A 23,386-nucleotide genomic window follows, 5' to 3' on the forward strand; every position below is an offset into this window, starting at 1 on the left:
ATTTCACTGTATATAGATAAATAAGGTTTACTCTACAGAAAGGTACCATATCTTTTTTAAAATAGGCAATATGAGAAAAAAATCAAAAATATTTTTTTTTTAAAAAAAATAATAAATAAAGTAGGATTTTGAAATGTAGCAAACTAAAGATTAAGCAATTAGATATAAACTTGCCTCTTTTTCCCACTTGTTTATATATACATACAAGTGTTCAAATATTTTTTTCATATGTAACACCACTTTTTTTTTTTTCTTTTTTCATGGAGAAATATATTTTTTATTCTTGATTTGGGTCTAGTTTTGATTTGGTTTCAAATTTTCAAATTGGTACCATTTTACTTCTTAAGTTTTGAGTTTGATTAAAAGTTAGTCTCTAAATTTCAAAATGTTACAATTCTATTTTTGAGGATTTGAATTTTGTTTCAACTTGTTCTCTATGTTTCAAAACGTGCAATTCTAATCTTGTTTTTTCTCTAAATAATCACGTTTTATGTTTGTGTATTAATTAATTTAACGACTAAAATGGTAACATTTTGAAACTTAAGGATCAAATAAAAGCTAGTTAGACCTAAAATTTAGAAATCAAAATTTCGTTCTTTTCTTCTTTCTTTTTTTTGGCTTTTAATGCTTAAAAAAATTAAACCTAGAGCAATTGAGTTATATTGAGCTGTTATTATTCCTATATATTTATATGAATATTGAATGTAGAAAACCAAAAATGATTATTACACAACACACCATGAAGGCCATAACGGCCATCTTTGACAACACCACCTCTACCTCTCAATTTTGGTGCTTCTGGTTCATCATTGCCTTCCTCCTCCATCTCTTCCTCAAAAAACATCTCCCAAAACCTAAACCCTCATCTCTGGGTGGTCCCACGCCGCCCCCGAGCCCACCGGCCCTCCCTCTCATCGGTCACCTCCACCTCCTCACCCCTGTTCTCGTCACCTCCTTCCAAGCCCTAGCTCGTCGTTATGGTCCCCTCATCGAGCTCCGACTGGGCGCATCAAAGTGTGTCGTTGTCTCAAACGCTGCAGTTGCCAAAGAGATCCTAAAAACTCACGAACACAACTTCCTCTCCCGACCGGAGTTCGGCGCTTCCGAGTATTTCATTTATCGAGGGTCGAGATTTGTCATGGCCCAATACGGACCCTATTGGCGATTCATGAAGAAGCTAACCATGACACGGCTTCTGTCGCCGCCGCAGCTAGCGGTCTCGACCGCTATCCGCAGCGACGAGATAGCGAAACTCATGGAAAGAATAGAGGGAAATTCAAGAGAAAATAAGCCCATAGATATGAGATTGGAGTTTACTACTTTGACAAACAATATCATATCAAGGATGGTTTTGAGCACAAGGTGTTGTGGAGGAAAAGATGAGGCTCAAGAGATTAAGGATTTGGCTTGGAGGATTAATATGCTGGCTGGGAAATTGAGTTTGGGGGATATTTTGGGACCTTTGAAAGTGTTTGATTTCTCTGGAAATGGAAAAAAGTTTGTGAAAACTTTGAAGAGATTTGATGAGTTGGTAGAGAAGATAATGAAGGAACATGAAGCTGCCAATAATGGTGATGGGGATGAAGAAAGAAGAAGAGACTTGTTGGATATCTTGCTAGAAATTTACAAAGATCCAAATGCTGAGATGAAGATAACCAAAAACGATATCAAATCGTTCTTGCTTGTGAGTTTTTTTTTTTTTTTTTTGGTTCTGCATTTTTTATTTATTGTCTAAGTGATTTTTAAAATCAAAGAAATTAAAATATTTATAGAGATATAGTTATAGGAAGAATATTAATTGTAGAAAAAGAAATAAAAATTAGAGATGGTAATAATTAAGAGAGAAAAGTAAGAAAGGGATAGAAGTGAAAATTACAAAGAGAAAAAAATTGTTGAAAAGGATAAGAAAGATATTATTGTTAGGAAAAGAAATATGTGAGTTAAGAGAATTTTTTAGGTAAAAAAGGTTGGGAGAAAATATTGATTTTTTTTTTTTTTTTTTTTTTTTTGGTGAAAGAGATATGAAAAAATTGAGAAAAGAAATTTATTTTACTTTTTTTCTTAATAACTTTTAAAAAATTATGCTTACACTTTTGAAAACATTATTAAAAAATTAAAACTCAAAACTGAATTAAGTAGGTTCCGATTAATTATTATCCTTTGGTTTATTAGAATTTTAATCTTAAAATTCTTAAACTTGTAAATACTATTTTTAAGCCATCAAATTTATTGTCTTGTTATCCAATTTATATTCATGCTTAAAAAAAAAAGTTAAACTTAAAATTTGAAAACTAAAAAAAATGTAATTTTCATTTTTATAATTTATCTAAACTGTATTTTTCTTGAGAGAGCGAAAAATCATACCAGAAAACTTTGAAAGAAACTAGAATAAGTTTTAAAAAATAAAAAAGAAAACATAATCGAGTAGAGCTTATCAAACAATTTTCTCAAAAATAAAATATTTATCAAATAAAACTACTTCTATTTGTTGATATTTTTCCATAGTACCTATTTTCCTTATTCACACTAAGAATTTTCTCGGAAAAATTTTCACAAATAGAAAATATCAAAAAAAAAATACTGACAAATATTAGTAGATTTTTATTAGTATTTATCGCAGAGTATCAATGATAGACTTCTATTAGTTTCTATAACTGATATATACTGATAGACTTTTATTAACGTCTATCAAAGAATATTAAAATTTACTTTTTTGTGTAAATAGTTTTTGTTATTTTTTATATTTGAAAATCTCCTTTATGTTATTAATCACAGTTAATTTTTAATGACACAAGCATGGCAAACAAAATAATAAAAGTTAGCATTTGTACTACAAAAGTTTCAATATCAAGTATCTATCACTGTATTTTTATCTATATTGATCACTTATATATCTAAATTCGAGTATAATTAACATTTTACAAGTTAATGATTGGATTTTTTAGCTTTGTAATCATTAAACTCAAAATTAATAATTAATAATAATTAATCATGAACATAACTTGACTAAGATATAAATTTTGTTATACTGTCAACTTTCAAAGTTCTATTCTCACCCATATATTATAAAAAAATTAAAAAATTAAAAAAAAAAAAAAGAAAAAAAGAAAAACCAATTAAGACATTAATATATAATCATCCTCCCTTTTGTCTGGGTAGGACCTTTTTATGGCAGGCACCGACACGACTGCGACGGCAATATTATGGGCAATGGGGGAGCTCCTAAATCGTCGGGAATCACTCCAAGAGCTAAGAAAAGAAATAACTTCAGTGATTGGAAACAAGAAGATGGTCGAAGAATCTGATCTCCCCAACCTCCCATATCTCCGAGCAGTGGTCAACGAAACGTTGCGTCTCCACCCGTCAGCGCCAATCATCATTAGGGAATGTCTAGATGACTGCAACATCAACGGCTTATTAATCAAGGCCAAAACTCGGGTCTTGGTCAACGCATACGCCGTCATGAAAGACCCAGAGTCGTGGTCAGACCCCGACAAGTTCTTGCCAGAGAGGTTTCTGAAAGGCTCCCTCGACAATATCGGCACCCACCGGATGGAAATGAAAGGGCAAAATTTCCGGTACATTCCGTTTGGTAGTGGAAAGAGAGGCTGTCCTGGAGCTTCCCTTGCATTGCTAGTTTTTCCATGTGCAATTGCCACCATGGTGCAACGCTTTGATTGGAAGACAAGTGGGGACGGTAGCGGCAACATTGATTTGACTCCTGGGTCAGGATTTGCTGCAGAGATGGCCACGCCGCTCTTTTGTTATGCGAACCCCATTCATGGTAGTGATTAAGAAGACGACAATATTTATATTTTGTATTGCTCAGTATTAAACAAGTTTAAGTGCATTATGAATTTAAATGTTTTATGAAGTGCTTTGTATTAGATGAGGTAATTTGCTTTCTTTCTATTGGTACAAGCATATGATTGTATATATATACCAATAAATTCTCTTACCAAAAGTTTCTTCTGGGTGCTTTTTATTATTTTGATATCTTATGATAAAATGATTTTCTAAGGAATTTCCCAAGTTGTAGATTTTATCGGCACATAACTATTCCAATACTCTCTTAGGTCTTAGTTTTACGGAAATTTTGATTGATATATCGATAAAATTTTGTTTTCGATGGATATTTTAAAAAAAAATTATAAAAATCAAAAAAATCAAAAATAAATTTAAATGAGTAAATAAACATTTTATCACTTTTAAACAAGTTAGCATGTTTATTATTTATATTATATTTTTATTAGTGATATTTTGTTGTTTAATTATTATCTTTCGTGGATTTTTATATGATATAATTAAAATATTGATTTACTTCTCATGTATATATCAAACTCCATCGAAACGTGAAAATATCAATGGAAATATCAACATGTTGACAGAAATTTAATACTATATTTACAAGTAAGCATCTGATCTCGAGAGAAGAAAATTATATTTTGTTGGTATAGATACTACAACTCGATCTCTACTAATTAATTTCTTTTAAGTTGTGAAGTTTCACCACAAGTCAATCCAAATATAGTTCAATAGATAAAATGCATCTTATCATTGCAAAAATTAATAGTTCACTTTGTACCCAAATTTAATTATTTCATTATGATCCACAATTATTTGCAATAAATATATCATTTCTATTAAGAATTTGGGCAATCAAATTATATTGTTCTCTATTTTAAACTCTACTGTTAAAATGTTAAAATGGGAGTTTTGCTCAACAGTAATTGACATGCACTTCCTCTCTCCTCTTTTGAAATCGAAGGTTCAATCTTTCATTATATAATTATTGTACTTAAAAATAATAATTTAAACTTATGTGGATAGGTAGATAACCAATTCAAAGAGAAGTTTAATAAAAGTTATATAAGTTAGATAAGGAGAAAATTCATACGGTATATATGTGTGAAAATATAGTTTTTCTTAGGTACAAAATTTGTTTAATTAAACTATAATAATTTTTTTTAAAAAAAAAAAAAAAACAAAAACAAAACTAGAGATAGTAGTAGTAGTAGATCTATTTAAAAAAAAATGTTATATCATAAATATTTGGTATACATATATATATATTAATAAACGTCATTTTCTGAAATTTAATTAATTAAGTAGTGTCCAAACAATAATTGGATTGTTTAATAAATTACAAACCATTTGCATTAAGACAATAATCAAGTGTTAATACAATAGGATATCAAAACACATCATTAAAATTGATGGATAATGAATAATCATTTGGAATTTTGTATACTTGTTTGTTTGTACATTCGTATTTCCTTTAAAAGTTGGTGAAATTTCAAAATATTGGCTAAATTAATATTCACAACAATGGGATTATAAATATTTATACTTATTGTCATATTTAACTGCTCTATAATTATTTAATCGAAAAATATTTTTTCAATCAATATATATAACTCAATAATGGGAGGGACCATTGTTTCAAAATTAAATTAAATAAAATAAAAAATGGAGGGACCATGATATTAAATATATCATTAAAAGAAAATAGGTTTAAAATCTAATTTTTATATATATAGATACCGATTTTCGAAGGACGAGATCTCATGTTGAAAGAAGTTTTGGTAAAATGTCAACATCTATAAATATTTCCATAAAATCATGAAAATGAAAAACAACTATAGAAAATCTAAATTAACAAATATGCATTTCTCACCTTTTAAAATAAGTCTAAAATTCTTATCATTAATATTATATCTCTATTATTGAAATTTTGTAGATATTTATTTTATATTTCATTGAAGTTTTAGATTATAATGAAAATAGTTGTTTTCAAATATAGACAAATGAACCAAAATATTTATAAATATAGTAAAATTTTAATGTCTATTTGCGGAATAAACTACCATCTGTTCATAATAGACACAGATAGTAATCTATTACGGTTTATCATATATAGATTGATATTTTGTTATTATTTATAAATATTTTCAGCAGTATTATTATTTAAAATAATTTTCCTAACGAAAAAAATTCTAATCATTTTCATCCTTTATATCGAGATCTTGAACTCTAAAAAATTAATTTGAATAAATATTTATGGAGATCTTGTAAAAGCTTACTAATGTTTTAATTATCTTGTTGAACTAGTTAGAAAAAAAAAATCAAAACTATGCACAAAGAATGTTAGATTGCATATAATTGAAGAGATTCAAAATTTTTGGTAAAATGGTAAATTAGAAAACTTCAATTCTTAGATCATAAATACATCTAAAATCTTGGGGGGTGACTTAAAAGCAACTAGTTGTGAAATTGAATATATAACAACAAAACCCCTATTCCCATCATCATACAATTGTTTTCTCAACCACATATGGCTGATTTTTCAGACTACCTTCTTCTTTTCTCTCTCTTTTTAGCCTTCTTCCTCTTCATTCACGCCATCCTCTTCCGAACCCGAACGGAAAAGCTTCGTCGTCCACCGAGCCCACCGTCGTTGCCGGTGGTTGGCCACCTCCACCTCCTTGGTCGAATCCCTCACCAAGCCCTTCACAAATTGTCATGTCAATATGGACCATTAATACATCTCTTCTTTGGCTCTAAACCTTGTGTTATTGTCTCCAATTCAGAAATGGCTAAACAATTCCTCAAAACTAATGAATCCTCCTTTCTAAACCGACCCATTAGACTCAACATAAACTATCTCACTTATGGCTCTAAGGACTTCACTTTTGCACCATATGGACCCTATTGGAAGTTCTTGAAAAAATTGTGCATGACGGAGCTCCTCGGTGGTCGGACTCTCGACCTCCACCGCCCGATAAGAGACGACGAAATGAGGTTGTTTGTGCAAAGGATTCATGAGCAAGCTGTCATAGGGGCAATGGTTGATGTTGGAGCTGAGCTTTCAAGGTTTGTTTAAATCATTCCTCACTACGAATTTAAAGCAGCTAGATTATGGTTCATATTAAGATTCGATAATTTATAAAAGATAAACAGAAAATGTAAATAATACAGAATCAACACAAGGAGATTTAAGTGGTTCACTAACAATGTGTATTAACTACCTCTACAGACAGATGGAGAGAGCAGTTTTATTAATAGAGAAAAAAATATCAAATTATGGATCAATTAAAAACGCCTCTAGGGTTAGATAGAGTTTATATAACGCATTCCTTTAAGGCTCAGAGTGAGACCCCCCATATTCGATCGTTCAAAATGTCATCATATAACAGATTTTCATGAGACTCCAATAATATATAATTTATTCATAATACGCACATTCGTACATAATCCAATACTATTTTAAGTCACTGATTACTTCTTCAAACATTATTTTTCCTTTAAAAGAAGTTTGGACAATAAAAAAAAACAAGAATACATATACTTAGGACTTCAAACTCAAAAGTTTAAATGAATTGTTTACGATATGACAAGGTTGATGAACAACATAATATCGAGGATGGCATTGAGGAGAAGATCCTCGGAGAAGGAAGATGGATCGGAAGAGATCGGGAAGTTGGTGGGGGAGATGTGCGAGCTCGCCGGAGAACTTAACGTGGCGGATATGATTTGGTTCTGCAAGAGATTGGATCTACAAGGGTTTGGAAGAAGAGTAAGAGATGTGAGAAAGAGGTATGATATAATGATGGAGAAGATAATAAAGGAGCATGAAGAAGAGAGGAAGAGGAAGAAAGAAGATGGTAAAGATGATGGAGTTAAGGATTTGCTTGATATTTTACTGGACATTTATGAAGATAAAAGCTCAGAAATCAAACTCACAAGAGAGAATATTAAGGCTTTTGTTATGGTAAGTTACAAATTTTATTCTATTTAGTTTGTTATTCTGTAACGTTTTAAATACAATTTTAGACTTTGGTTTGTGTTTTTCTTAATATCTCTCTCACTTATTTTGATTAATAGAATATTAACTAATCTATTAAATATAACTATTAAATGATCTCACCATATCATCTAATTTCTCCTAATCTTATTTCATCATATATCATATCAAGTGCTTCTTTAATCAATTTTAACGGTGGTAACAAAAAATAATCCTAATATAATATCTAGAGACTTAAAAGACCTTTAGTAATCATTTCATTTTTTGTTTTCTTCTTTTAAAATTAAACATATTTCCTCCACATTTCTAATAACGTTTTGCATATTTCTTGAATACAATGATTGAATTTTTAGTTAAATTCTAAAATCAAAAATAAAATTTTAAAAGTTACTTTTTTTAATTTTCAAAATATAGTTTGTTTTTTAGATTACAGGGAAAAATTGGATAATAAAGGAAAAAATTTTAAGGTAAAAGTAGAGTATATAAACTTAATTTAAAAAAAAAAAAATCAAAAACCAAAAGTTAAATAGTTGCCAAATTCAACATAATTTTTCAAATGTTATCTTAAGGCTAAATAGTTTCGGTTATCAAAATTGTAGTTTTGCCCTTCATTATTTAATCAACTATTGGTTATTTCTTTTAGAAGAAATTGATGGTTTTGTTTAGTAATTTTGTCTTGATTTTTTTACTTTTAAAAAAATTAATTAATTGTTTGGAAAATATTAAAAAAATAATAAGTTAGTTCTTTTGGACATGATTTATCTCTTAATTTTAAAAGCTTACGTTACAAGATTACCACTTAAATCTTTTGTATATGTTTCAAAAATACTCTTTAAAGTGGAAACTCATTAGAATGTTTGATAAAATTTAAGATCTAGAGTGAGTGTGGCAGTGACCTTAAACTCTGTGTCAATGTCTGAGTTTCCTTTTTCCTCTTTAAGTCACCATACACACCATTTCGATTTTGTCTAACATATCCTAACAAATATTTACCCGACTACTTTTGAAATAATGTCTATGCAGGTCAATTCTAATATTGCAATTTTTTGAAAAAAAAAATGAGTATTTTTAAAATGAATGGGAAAGTTTTTTTCCCCCTAAGTTTTAAGATTGATTCAAATTTGAAGAAAATCATTGAAATTGTTAAGAAATTATTTGATCATATAAAATGTCTAATGGCAAATATGACCCTCTTGTCTTCATCGTCTTCAGAACATATTCGGCGCCGGAACTGAAACATCAGCGGCGGCGACAGAGTGGGCATTAGCAGAGCTAATCAACAACCCATCCGCCATGGCCAAAGCAACTCAAGAACTCGACTCCGTCACCGGAAAAACCCGTCTCCTTCACGAATCCGATCTCCCCAATCTCCCCTATCTCCAAGCCGTCGTCAAAGAGACCCTCCGCCTCCACCCCACGGCGCCGCTCATCGTCCGGGAGGCCACCGAGCCCTGCGCCGTCGCCGGCTACCACATTCCGGCCAAGACCCGCCTGCTCGTCAACGTCTGGGCCATAGCCCGCGACCCAGACCACTGGCCCGAACCAACCCGGTTCAACCCGGATCGATTCTTGAACCGTCCGGCTGGTTCCGACCTTCAGAGCTTTGATCTTATGCCGTTTGGGAGCGGCCGCCGGAGCTGCCCCGGCGCCGCTCTGGCTCTGGTGGCGGTGCCGGCAGTTCTTGGGAGGTTGATTCAGTGCTTTGAGTGGAGGGTTGACGGCGGCAGCGGCGTTGATATGGAAGAAGGGCCTGGAATCTCTCTCCGACGAGCTCATTCCTTGGTTCTAGTCCCTGTGCCTAGGCTTCATCCTTTTCCTTCTATCTAAGGGAATGGATTCTGTTTTCACTTTTCTAGTTGTTGATTTCTCGTCATGTTTAAAATATCAATGTGGACAAAAATATCAAAGTCACAATTTTATCGAATTATCGACAAAATAAATATGAAGTATCATCTCAATATCACATATCAATTATTACAATTAATCTATGACAATGTATAATCATATCATTAATTTCTATTCTTGGACTCTCTTTTCCTAAAAAAATAGAACAATAGAAAAAAGTCATAACGAAAGATTTGACATATCACATGACACGGTAACATCCATTCATGAAGGGTGGTCTTCAATCATACTTTGAAAAGGATTGGTCCATTGAGTATGACAAACTTGTCGGCAACCGAATTACCACTTCGAAGACTAATTAGTGAGTCTTTAATGATAGAAAGCTAGCATATCATAATTAAATATTTAGATTTTGTTATAATAGAGTCTCGACTTTCAAGTAAATTCTTTGAAACAAAGAATTTGTCTCGACAAAGAAGGAAAAAAGTCCAACTTTCACCGTTACAATGATATCCCAAGAGAGCAGCAACCTCATAAACCTACCCCATATTGGACTTAATATGTATGAACAGTCATAGGTATATTGTTAATTATTAATCTTTTTTAGGTAATATATATATATATATATAGTTCTTTGAACATTACATACTTTTCTTAAAGTAAAATATCCAAAGCTTAGTTTTGATTTGTTGTAGATAATTGTTGGCAACTATTTTTTTTTTTAATAATAAAAAAAGGGAATCTAGCTATAATATGAAAACAAGCGTTTTAGAAAATTTTAGCTTTAGATAGGAAGAAGTTGGTTACAATGTTTGTAAATAATTAAATAATACTAATTTCTTGGATTTTTTTTTTAAAGAAAGAAAGATTAACAAACTTATTTACAAATATAACAAAATTTCATATGATAGACCACGATAGACATCTATTAGTGTCGATGATAAATGTCTATCGTTGTCTATCATTAATAGACAGTAACATTTAATTATACTTGAAATTATTTTCAACAATTTTATTATTTAAAACAATTACCTTAATTTTTTGTGTTTTAGATACAAAATAATTAAAGCTAAAATGAATCTATTCTTAAAAAAATGTTTTTGTTATAATTTTATCATTTTTTAAATAATTATCTAAAATGTTAATTTTCTTTGTCAATAATCAATATGAAGGGAAATTGTTTTCATTTAGAAAAAATCAATATGGTATTATTTTTTTAAAAAAAAAACATCAAAATTGTATTATTTAAAAAAAAAAATGCATGCAATCAACTTATGGAAAAGCAAGAGACAGATTTGGTCGTGTGAGAGCCTAAATTTCCCACCATCTTGTTAGATTAGAAAAATATTAGAAAAAACACCTTTTTGTCCCTCAAGTTTCATTTAAATGATGGATATGGTTCCACCATTTAACCTTAGGACTATACCCCAATTAATTCTAATTAAAATAATTCCTATTAAAAATTTTAAAAATATAAGATAAATATCAATTTATACCTTTAAATTTTGAGAATTGTATCAATTTAAACTTTAAACGGATAATTGTATCAATTTGAACCTTGAACTTTGAGAGTTGTATCAATTTTAACCTCAAACTAATATTTGTATCAAATCTAGACCCTAAACTTTCAAGAGTGTATCCATTTAAAATCTGAACTTTCATAAATGTATCAATTTAAACCCTCAACTTTCACAAGTGTATCCAAATAAAACATAATGAAGGGTTTAAATTGATATAAACTTCAAAGTTTAGGAGTAGAAATTAATATTTTTTTTTTAAATATATAAATAAAAGAAACAACAATAATAATAATAATAATAAAAGAATTCTAAAAGCCTCAAAAGAATCTTGTGACAAATTGAAACCCTTGGATCCACACGTCTCCCTCAAGCCATCGAAGATAATGTTAAAACAAAAGGAAACCTTAGATATGAACCACCATAGTTAATGATTTTCCCCCCATTTTTATAGAGATGATGAACCAAACAAACTTGCATTTCATGTCGCATTTCTAAATAAATATGAAAATAAGTTAGAACATAATTAGATAAATTTTTAAAAGATATATTTTTAGGCAATTAGAACACTTCAAAATGAATTTTTTAAAAAAAAATCATCAATAATGGTCAATCTAACCTTTAAAATTTTAATTTTGTGTTTAATAAATTTTTAAATTTTAAAAGATGTTAGAATAGAGGAAGGACTTATTAATGTTAGGTTTAAAAAGGTTAAATAGACATGAAAAGAATGGTAGGCAAAGATTAGGGCTCATAGAAGGTCCCCTTAGTCCAATCAGACAAAAGGTACAGAAACACATCAATGATTGTTGCAGCAATAAAACCACCAATAAACACATGAAAAGGTAGGTTCAACTTCAATCAAATCCAACAACAAATAAATGCCCTTTCCTTATTTGGGATTTTAGTTCAAAATAACTCTAACCATATACTTTTTTAAAAAAATTATATCCTCTTCACTTTACAACAACATATTTCATTGATTATTCCAAACATATTTCCATTACAAATTTCTCCCTTTTTTTTTTTTTTTCTTTCTTTTCCTATTGGAACCTTTTAACTTTGCTCTTGTTTTCACCTTTAAGATACCCTTTCTTCTCTACTGTTGTTATTCCTTAACAAAACACATATTTAAATGTATAATAAAAACAATACTTCCTTCTTCCTTCATCTCACATCTTGTTCTTCTATCATTTTATTCTTTCTGTACAGAAAGCTTCTCACATTATCTGACTCGATACCGGCTTCTGCATATTCAGACACACGCAATTCGCTCTGTTGTCGCTTAACGTCTGCAAAAGAAGGGGAAAAAAACCATATTATAGCTCTTGTAAAATCTGTTTGATTTAGAGGAAATGCATGTTCTTCTTACCTTGAATTGTTTCTGAAGCTCTTTGATGTAGTCGACCGCTAAGTCCAACATGTCCGCCGTGTTCGTTTGCTGTAAGAAGATGAACATAAATGAGCTTTGAAGTGAGATTTGTATGTGGAAGGGAAGTTTGTATGTATATACCTTGTCCATATTTGGTACAAGATCTTGTAGCTTCCTCATACGTTCGCTGATCCGAGTTCGTCGCACCTATGAGTGAATTAATTCTATATATTAGTAATTTGCAGGGTAATTTAATGATTTTCTAGCTGACGAATAATATGTGAAAGTCGATATAGCTGGATGACGCTTCTCTCACCCGTTCTGCAATGCTGCGAGGATGAGTAGCGCAGCCTCGTTTCGCTCTAATTCTACAAGGAACCGCATCTTGGAGCTGCAACAACTTCTCAATGGAAGCTACATCGGTTGCGTTCTTGGGCAAGCTCAAATGGTGCGACAGCAAATGAACTCGGTTCCCGATCTCGCCATTCTAATCAACACCAAACGCCTCAATGTCAACATCATATATACACAAAAGAAAAGAAAACAACAACTAGATTATCATAATCTCAGCTAATCAATTGATCCATACCTGAGGACTACTAGAAAACAACTTCTTATTACTATCCGGATCGCGCTTTATGCTGGTAAAAGTCTCCGGAAACTGAGACGATTCATTCCAGGAAGCAAAGGGAAACCCAGATGGAGTAAAGAACTGAGTCTCTCCATTATTGCTATTTGCAAGCTTTTCATTCCCAACTACTTGTTCAGAGATCTGAGGAAACATCCCCAGAGAAGAAGGCAGCAAAGAAGAGAAGCTAATTTGAGAGGTCAATCTGTTAGATGATGGACTAACTTCCCCTCCATTGTTATTACCACTCAGTCTACTGAAATTTCCCCCACCAAAGCCTACAATTACACTCAACTCGATCAAAATCTAAACATAAAATCCCTTTCTACAAACAACATAACTCAACAATCCAGAGATATCAAGATCAAATCACATCAACAAGAAGCAATAGAAAACTCAAAAATTCTACATCAGTATATTGGATGAGCTCATCTATCAGATTAAACATGAAATGGAATGAAAAAAAATCCACAGGAAACGTTGACTTATGCCATTAATGCAACTTAGAATTTCTCAAAGTAATGTAGAAAAAGTAAAACAGAACAAGAGAGAGAAACATTCACCATTTTGATTGAGTTGAGAGAAAACCCCAGCAGGAGAGCTACTCTGACGAACAAGATTAGGACCTAAAAAACCAAGTGAGCTACACATTGAGGAGGAAGAAGAAGAACAAGAAGAGGAAGAGGAGGAGGAACAGTTGACGGCGGAGTTCAGCCGGGGATAATGCGGCGGCAGACCAGAAGTGTAGTTTCCGGCCACCGGAGATTCCGAATCATTACTATTACCACCGCCACCACGACTCCCAAATCTAGAAACTAACCGCTCTGATTCAGAGCCCTCGAAGGGATTCGAGCGCTTAGAATCAATCCCCTGAGCGAAATCTGCAAACAAAGAACTGGGAGCAGAGCGAAATCGAAGCAACGCCGAATTGGGTTGCTGAAAACTCTGGTGGGTATTCGAACCCATCAATAAAACAGAGCAAAACCCCCCAATCCAATCCCCCTTTTTCAGAACACTGGCAAAAAGGGGAAGTTCAGAGTAGTACAAGCTTTTTAAGGGGAAAAAAACGAGAACCCTCTTAATCCCACCTTTAGAAAATCAAGGAAAATCCTCTCACACTTTCAAGAACCAACGAAATGGGTCATGTCATCAGCTTAATTTGTAAGCAGAGTGGAGATAAGATCTTATAGAAGAAGCCACAGGAAGAAAGGGATTAAAAACGCACAATCCAGAAGGATAATGGAAAACCTACCCACAAGAGAAGTAAGTAATGAGAAGCCATGGAAGTGAAAAGACAGAGTATATGAGAAGAGATTAGACGAAGGAAAGAACTGAAGAATCAGCGGTCAAAGAAGAAGTAAATGGAAGAAAAAAACGAAAAGGAGGAAGAAGAAAGGAAAGGAAAATAAGATTGGATTTGTAAATCAATCTTGTTTTGGAATGAGAGAGATTGTACGGATAGAGAGAGAGAAAGAGAGATAAAGAGGGCAAATCGGGCATTCCTCAGTCGCGGCCTTTAGGATTTGCTTTTGCCTTTACAGAAGACGCCATTGATTTCCTCTGTTTTTCTTTTTTTCTTTGCTTTCTTTAATTACATTATAACGAAGATCGAGACAAAGCTTTGCTATTTTGGGGCGATATTTTGGGAACAGTCACGGCGCTGTTAACTTAGCGGAACCCATTTTCAGCATTGAATAATTTTTTTAAAAAACTATTTTTTCCCTTTGGAATTTTTTTTTTTTTTTTTAAAAAAAAAGGCCCATGAAATTCTGTTTTGGAAAGTGGTAGGGACATGGACAAAGATACTCAACTTACGAGAAAAACTTTATTTATTACTATTTTTCTTTTACAATATAATTATTATATGTAGCTTAAGATTTTAATTTAACCATGAATTGTTTTGTTTATTTGATTTAATAATCGAATTCATTTATGTAAATTTATGTAGGTTTCTATTTTTAGATTAAAGTATGATTGTTTTTTTAAATAATATATAATTGAATTTAATTATTTATAAAAGGTCATACTTCATAGCTTAAGGTATGATTGTTTATAAATAATCAAATTCTATATTTATGTAGATTAAGGTTTCTATTTTTTTTCTTACACATTATTTTAGTTTTTTTTTTTTTAGTTTAGAATAATTGTTTATGTCTTAATTAATTGTGTTATGTTTTAATGGTCAAATGAGAGCAATGCCTAATGAGAATGTACATATATTTAATAACTACTTAAAGTTATGTGTATCTAGTTCAGCACAACTGAGTTGTGTAAGGCATCAATTACTTTTTCCTAAGATAAATGATCCAACGGTTAGATTTTAGTAAAATGTTAGAAATGCAGCTATTATATATCAGAAAAGTTCATGAAAGTCATGGGATCCAAACACTATAAAAGAAGTTTATGTCGTTTGTTTCAAATCATCTCGATTAGAAAACACTTTAAATTTAGATGTATTAACTCGAGTTAAATTCTCTCTATGTATTCTATAGTTTGAGAGTATGCTCTTGTAATTAGGATTGGGAGAAAAAAAATATTATTTTGATTAGAAAAATCATATAGTGAAATCTTTTATGGTCTATAGTTCATTCTGCAATTTGGAGTTTTTCCACATTAATTCTTGTGTTTTCTAATTTTATTATTTTTAATTGATTTTTTTTTTTATTTTTTTTGTTTATTTTTGTGATAGAAGCAGGAGGCTTTTTCCAATACCAATCTCAACTCATGAAATTTGTTGATCCAAATAGAATTATGCTCAAATTGACCGACTTATGAAATTGTTGCAATTAATCTCAAGTAAATGGCATGTTTGGAAAAATGTACAACTCGCCAATATGAGCATAGCTCAATTGGTATAGTGTTTGAACTATCGACTTCGAGATTAGAGGTTTGATTCCCTCACCTCACTTTAGTCATAATACCTTTGAAAAAAAGAAAGAAAGAAAGAAAGAAAGAAAAATGTACAACTCCTCACATTTATTATAAGAATTATTATAGTTTAAATTAGTAAACTATAGGGATGGTTACAATTGAATACAAAATTTGAAATTCAAGAAAAATTAAGATCTATAATATTGATTACAAAAGTTTGTTTTAAATTCAATAACAAAAATATTGACCATGTGAAGCATAAATTATATTTCATGTTTTTCATATGTTTGAAAATAGGGTTTATTATTCACAAGTAACTTGTACTCTTTAATTAGTAGCAATAGAGGTTTTGATTAGGTTTAAATCAAACTTTAACTGTCTTATAAAAGTCAAATTCAAACTAAAGGTTAAGCATTGGAGACTAAAAATTGTACTTTTTACATAGAAATCGTGAGGTTGTTTGGTTTAAAGTTTTATTGAAAATTCATAGATAAAACTTGTTTGGAAAATTATAAAAAGTCTTTGATTTTCAAAGATAAAAGGTTTGGTTGTCATTTGAAAATAAAATGGTCATTTTTTCTTGTTCTCTCATTCGATTCTACTCAAACAACTTCTCGTCAATATTATAAATATCTTAAAGAATGTGTTTTTTTTTTTAATTTCAAAATAGATGGTAATTTTATGTATTTTATCACCAAAAGGACATATCTATTGAATAAAGGTAGGTTGATTTGAAAAAATGTGGTAAATAAGAAGCAAATAAAAGTGGAAACTACGCAAACAAAATGAAAAGCAATCAAATGTAAAACCACTAAACTATGGTTTTCAACGGTAAAGACATCTACTCAAATATTATGATGACCTATTAAAGATTGAGAGAAATTGTCAGTTTTGACCCAAAAATTTTTTTCCCATTCAAAAGTAACCTCGTCTTTAAAATCTACTTCTTTTAAACCCCTTTTCCAACGTTTTAGACTTTAGGTGGGGGGACCCACCACGTAAAAAGATAGTTTTACCCCTGAATAAATGGTTATTTCAAAAAGTTAAATCAAATCTCATCTTCCCCTGGACATCTCTTCATCTTCTCGTGGAAGTTAGGGTTTATTCTTCTTCTTCTCATTGAATTGTCTTTACCATTGTTGGACTCTCTTCTCGCAAAGACTCCCCTACCTCCATAAAAAAGACCAATCTTTTTGTCTTCCGTTACCCCTTCGCCCCATTTGTATTTTGACAAAAGGTACCTTTTCCATTTGTTTTCTTTCTAAATGTATCGATTCTATTGTTTATAGGGGGAGTGTGTGTGATTTTTAGTAGGAATGTGTAGTGAAAAACACAAAACCCTTTTTTTTTATCATCCTTTGAACTTTAACGAACTTAAAAGAACCTGTAAAATATATGAAGTAAGGGTTATATGTTTGTCTGGGTTTGATTTGGCATTTTTTTGGGTGTATTGAACTTCACGAGACAAATATCTCATGAAGTTGTTGCGAATATTTGTCTTGTGAAGTATTCACAACAGTGGGATATTTTTAAAATAGCTCGAAAGCTCTTTTTCATTTGTCTCGTAATGTTGTAAGTTTGTCTCGTGAAGTTACTTCACGAGACAAAAGGCAAAATTGAACTCAACTTCACGAGATACAGAAGTCAGTGAATGAACAATAAGAACCTCAGATTTTGACCAGTCCATAAATCTAAGAAATAGTGAGAATTCTTGATCTCTCAATTCGAAAATCCAGGATTTGAATTGATGAGCTTGAAATTAATTCATCAAGTTGATACACCAATTAGTAGGTATGAGAGGATTAATTTCAGATCCACAAGGACAAATAATTGATTTCCCCATTCAAAGCAATTTACGTGAGGGGCTGTCCTTAACGGAATATATAATTTCTTGCTACGGAGTGCGGAAAGGAGTTGTGGATACTGCTGTATGAACATCGGATGTTGGATATCTTACACGCAGACTTGTTGAAGTAGTTCACGAGAGACAGAAGACTGACTTCTGTCTCTCGTGAAGTTGAGTTCATTGGCAGAGATTGTGGTATATTTTGTGCTAAGATGTTTGAGTATGTTGTAACTGGGTGTGATATGTCCACTTTGATCCAATCAAATATGAATTTCTTCAAACGTCAGTTTGTTGTACAAATATACATGAACAAAGCTATTTATTAGTGCATTTGTTTATCTTCAACGATGCTTGTTTTTTACACTTTCTTTTGATACTTCACTAGAGATAATTAAATATTTCACGGTCATGTTAGTTTAATTACAAGATGTTACACTGTAAAATAACCCAATCAAAATTTAACATAAATTGGATTCACGTCGTTGTCAATGGTTGTCAGTAAGTTACTCGATTGTGGCCACGCATACCGCACCTAGTACATTTGTGAATTTGAGTGACCTCTTCTGCATACAGTATTCTTATCTCTTGGCAGCGGCCAACTTGAGCGATATGCATTGGTGGCAATATCTGGATGTCTTCATAATCATCCTCTCGAGACCATTCTGAAATAGGGCCTACAGGGAAAATAGGTTCTGAATATGATCTGTAAATAGCCTGAATGTTGTAACAAGAGAAGCAAAGTGTATATGGATCAATGTTCTAGTAATGGGCTGCTACAATCGTATGGGGGCATGAAATGTCATAATACTCGAAATCATTGCACGTACACATACGCGCATTCAAATCAACAACTCCACTAAGGTGATTATCAACGACTTCAAAGATGTGTTGATCAATCGACCTCACAAAATGCCTTCTAGATCTATACTCTGTCGTCGCCATTTTTGCCTCCGCGTAATCTGAAAACATCATTTGACGACTCAATATGTAGGTTCTTTGCTGATAAAACTAGTCTTGCAACAGACCCCTTATGTGATCAAGAAATTTAGTTATTGGCAATGTTCGAGTGTCCTTCAATACAACGTTCAAACTTTCAGCCGCATTTTTAGTCATATGATCGAACCTTCGTGTACATAGAAATGTCTTGACCCATTTTTTAAATGTAATCTCCTCCAAGTATTGGCCCACTCTTCTGATTGGGATAATTTTGGCCTAATGTACTTGAAAAGTAGTCTCACGGGGTGATTTTTCACTTAGGAAGAAATTAGGGAAGGGAGTTTTTTTTTTTTCGAAATGCTTGAGTAGGTTTAGAGTATATGATGAATACATAAACAATGGAAGGTAGAATGTACTGATTGCTTTGTCAATGCTTGCTTTACGATCCAATACAATGACAAGTTCAGATATAGCACCAACCGCCTCCTTAACCTGCTCATAAAATCATATCCAAGCATCATTTGTTTCACCATCCACAATGAAAAATGCAACTGGATATATTTGACCATTCCCATCCATCGAATTTGCGCTTAACTTGACACTCTTAAACTTACCCCGTAAATGTGTCCAGTTAATAACCAAAACACGCCAAATGTAGTTCAAGAAGCCTCGTATTGGCGAACCCAAAGCCATGAAAGTATCTATCATCCTGAAGCTTCAATTTGTAAATAATGTCAAGGTTCGTTATATTTAAAGCGTCACCATAAGCATATAACTGGCCAAAAAACTCCTTTGGCCTTCCTCGGACCATTACTAAAGCCTCTTCTCTAGACCGCTAAGGTTTCATAGAACTAATATTAACACCATATCCCTCCCGCATATCCTGCATGATATCCTTTGGCCTATACATCTTACCAACGTTCGTGAACTTGGACTTAATCAGATGACCAACTAACTTGATTCTAGCTTGATGGTGGTCGTGATCCATTAATGTTGTGAGTATGTATGGACATCTTGATACCTTGTTATTTTGAACAACTCTAAATCCTTAAGCTTTCAAGCCCAATCCTTCAATGACAAACAACATGTCTACACTTAACAACCAGTAGTGATTTCGTGGATTTGTCAACCCTATGTTCGAAATTTCGGCGTATGGTGAAGAGGGACAATGTAAATGAAAGTTCTCCCTCTGAGAGATATATCTTCTCTACCTTAATATCAATGTCCTCGCTCTCAAACATATGACCTTACACAATCATTGCCACTTCAGGACATGCACTCAGAGGTTCCACATGAGTATTTCCCACGTACAAGTTGGTATCTTCGCATTGACGATTGCTACACTTACCCTTCATTCAAACGTCGTTGTCATCCTCTTCAGTCAAATCATAAGACTCATCATCCAATTTCTCTGGTAATTCCCATTCGTAGTATGAATTGTCTTCAACTATGTTCTCCTCTGCATTCACGTTCTTCTCTCCTACACCATGCTCAAAAACCCCTTCAGCACATATATTTTCATCTTCTATGTCATTCTCCTCACTTACATTACGCCCAAACCCCCCGTTTGCACAACCAATATCTTCCTCACTGTACATTGAGGAGGATGAACCATTATCTTGGGGATTGTATGGATAAACAAAGAAACTGTCATTAGATAGGTTATATGGGGCAACATTATCATCTAAAGGGGTTAGTGATGTAGCATAGTCTGATGGATAATTTTGTTCGAAGGAAGGTTGTATAGGAAAATAAGGGGATGGAAATTCTTGGACTAAATTATATGGAAAGCTTGGTTGGTATGAGCAACTGGGATTTTTTAAGTAATTGTCGCCATATATAGGTTTGGATTTCATTGATAAATAGATAGAGGCCTACATACATCTTCACCATTTAAAAGGAACCTAAGTTATTGATCATTTTGTATCAAATACGTAGGAACCCTGGATCCAAAATTGTATAGATATCTTAGGGTGAGATCGTGGTTTTTTGGGTCAATCCCACTTAGATTATACAAATCCAACAAATTCTTAAAAGCAAATGTCACCTCTTACATCAAAATCCCCTACATTACCACTTGCATATTCTCATTCATCCTCATTCCAAATACCACCGTAGCAGACAAACATGCAAGGCATTCTGCAAGTGAAAATAAAACTTACTGGCTAGAAGAAAATGTATACATAAATATTTTTTTTTAAAAAAAAAGAACTTAGGAGAGAGTTGACCTGGTCAGACTTAGAAAGTTAACTTGGTCACTTCACGAGAAAGTTGACCTGGTCAACTTCACGAGATAGCTCGATTGGTTCAATTGCATGAGACAAAAGTTGGACAAAGTCATCTTCACAAGGAAGACAACTTTACGAGACTTTTCATCTTCCAGTACTTTAATTTTTCAATTTTCTCTCCACTTTTTCTCCTAAAATGCAACAATACTCCTTTATAACGTATACAAGTAAAAAAGAAGTAAGAATTTCATTGCTTATTGAAAACTTTCTTTAAAAGGTAATTTTTTGGCTCCATTTTCATGACTTTCTGAAAAGGGGGTAAAAAAAACTACTTTTCAACATACTGACCCTCTAGAAAAGATTATTCCTCTAAAGTTGGGACCCTCACCTCACGTAAAGTATTCTATTATTGAAAACAAAATGTAAAACTGAAAATTGAAGTTTCTATTTTAAGATATGTGAGTTAGGTAAGTTAGGTATTTTCATATTCGAAGCAATTGAATGATCATTTATTCAGGGGTAAAACTGTCTTCTTACATGGTGGGTCCCCACTTAAAGTCTGAAACATTGGAAAATGATTAAAAAATAGTAGATTTTAAAGATGAGGTTATTTTGAATGGGAAAAATTTTTTTGGGTCAAAACGGGCAATTTTCCATTTGAATATATAAAAAGTAAATTTTAAAATATATAAAGATTAAAAGCTAAACAAAAGATCACCTAAAAATCAAACTATTAATAGGTATTTATTCTATAGAATAATGATCATATAATTGATGCATTATTACTTAAATTTCAAATGTTTGTTGTCGAAAATATCGAGTTTTCAATTTTGTGCAAATGTTGATGGAAACATTTATTATATAAATATTAAAAAATAATAGAAAGTATTGAAATAGATAAATACACATTTCTTTCTTTTTAAATAAGTTTCAATTTTTATTAATATTAGATCCACATCGGTGATAATTTATTGATATTAATCAGTTATAATAGAAATTGTTATTATTATGAAAATAAGTATATAATCCATAGTATAATTAATATAATAATATATTATGAAAATAATATTTTTAAAGTAGAGATTAAATCATCGATCTTTGAAATAATAATTGATGTATTATCATCAAGGGTTCAATTGTTAATAGGAATATGAATAGAGATGTAGATGTCAACCAAAATGTTATATAAATATTAAAAGTTCATATTAAAATTTTTGTTATAATAAAAATGTCAATATAGATAAACATAGATAGAAATTATTGATGCGGAATTTTGGACAGGGAAAATCACCTTGATTTCCATATGATAACAACGATAAATTTGTAATTTGAAGAAAAGATGACCTACAAAACATGGAAAAAGAACTTTGATAGCTAAATCAGTATGATAATTATAGTGTAGAAAAGAAATTAGAACTTTCAAGTTACCTTCTCTGGTCCTCTTACGACCTATTTACAGTTTTCTCGCTCACCAATCTTATTTGAAATCAGAATCTCCTTAAGGCTCCAAGATCTTTCGAAACCCTAGAGTTTCTTTAGGCCCTGTTTGGCTCGGCCCAAGCCGAGGTCAAGTAGGTGGTATGGGCTCAACCTATACCACATTTCTTTCTTGAATCTTTCTTAATTCTTGTTGTCTTTCCTTTTGGCTATTGACTTAGGTATTTCATATCAAAACAGATTTTTGCCCTCTGATCCAAAATTACCCATACATAGAAATATTGATATAGTGATCGAAATTAAAAATCTTGATTACCACTTATTTCTGTCGAAATGTCGCTATTTTCATGTTTTCATAGATTCGTTATCGATATAAAATGTGAGTCAAATATTTACATTATATCGTAAAAAATACACGAAACAAAAAAGATAATGATCAAAATGTCACTAATATAAATAGAGTATAAATTTATACGTATTAATTTATTTAAAAGTCATAAAATGTTTTTTTACTAATTAATTTTTTTTTATTTTTATAAACTTTTCAGAAATATGACTAAAATCGATATTTATCAATATTCACATCAAATTTTTTTGTAATAAAATCGACATTAACCATTTAAAACCTTAGTTGTGCATATGCTTCGATTTAACAAAATAAGATATTTGAAGAGACTGGAAGAAGACGCTGTTGTTTTCATGGGATAAGGCATCAGAATATCGGCTGAGAAGATAAAAATTAAATAATAATGAATTCAAAATTAAAAATGAAAATATGCTCTGACGTCACCGTTTCGGAACCCGTGCGCACCGGATTCATGCCGCATCTGATTCCTTTCACCCCCTCCCCCTCGTGAATTTTATTTTTCAATTTTATTATTATTATTTTTTTTTTTAACGCA

The 23,386-nt window shown here is 31.7% G+C and overlaps 3 protein-coding genes across 3 annotated transcripts; 2 read left to right on the top strand and 1 right to left on the bottom strand.

The window, feature by feature from the left end:
* The first annotated feature begins 675 nt into the window (after positions 1-675).
* Positions 676-3,964, top strand: LOC120091524 (3,9-dihydroxypterocarpan 6A-monooxygenase). Its single transcript, XM_039049601.2, has 2 exons — positions 676-1,684; positions 3,160-3,964. The coding sequence occupies exons 1-2, from the start codon at positions 692-694 to the stop codon at positions 3,793-3,795; spliced, it is 1,629 nt and encodes a 542-aa protein (XP_038905529.1). The 5' UTR covers positions 676-691; the 3' UTR covers positions 3,796-3,964.
* Positions 3,965-6,258: 2,294 nt separating this feature from the next.
* LOC120091350 (3,9-dihydroxypterocarpan 6A-monooxygenase-like) lies at positions 6,259-9,823 on the top strand. The gene is made up of 3 exons (XM_039049349.2): positions 6,259-6,873; positions 7,399-7,771; positions 9,017-9,823. The coding sequence occupies exons 1-3, from the start codon at positions 6,335-6,337 to the stop codon at positions 9,629-9,631; spliced, it is 1,527 nt and encodes a 508-aa protein (XP_038905277.2). The 5' UTR covers positions 6,259-6,334; the 3' UTR covers positions 9,632-9,823.
* A 2,245-nt stretch (positions 9,824-12,068) lies between these two features.
* FBH4 (basic helix-loop-helix (bHLH) DNA-binding superfamily protein) lies at positions 12,069-14,836 on the bottom strand. Its single transcript, XM_039050388.2, has 6 exons — positions 13,730-14,836; positions 13,128-13,444; positions 12,855-13,025; positions 12,680-12,745; positions 12,539-12,607; positions 12,069-12,458 (listed from the first exon to the last, which is right to left on the bottom strand). Exons 1-6 carry the CDS (start codon positions 14,130-14,132, stop codon positions 12,387-12,389), a joined length of 1,098 nt encoding a protein of 365 aa, XP_038906316.1. The 5' UTR covers positions 14,133-14,836; the 3' UTR covers positions 12,069-12,386.
* Between the last annotated feature and the right edge of the window lie 8,550 nt (positions 14,837-23,386).

Source organism: Benincasa hispida, chromosome 11 (assembly GCF_027475165.1).
Source record: "Benincasa hispida cultivar pf3 chromosome 11, pf3_genome.v1.1, whole genome shotgun sequence".
NCBI classification, from domain to species: Eukaryota; Viridiplantae; Streptophyta; class Magnoliopsida; order Cucurbitales; family Cucurbitaceae; genus Benincasa; species Benincasa hispida.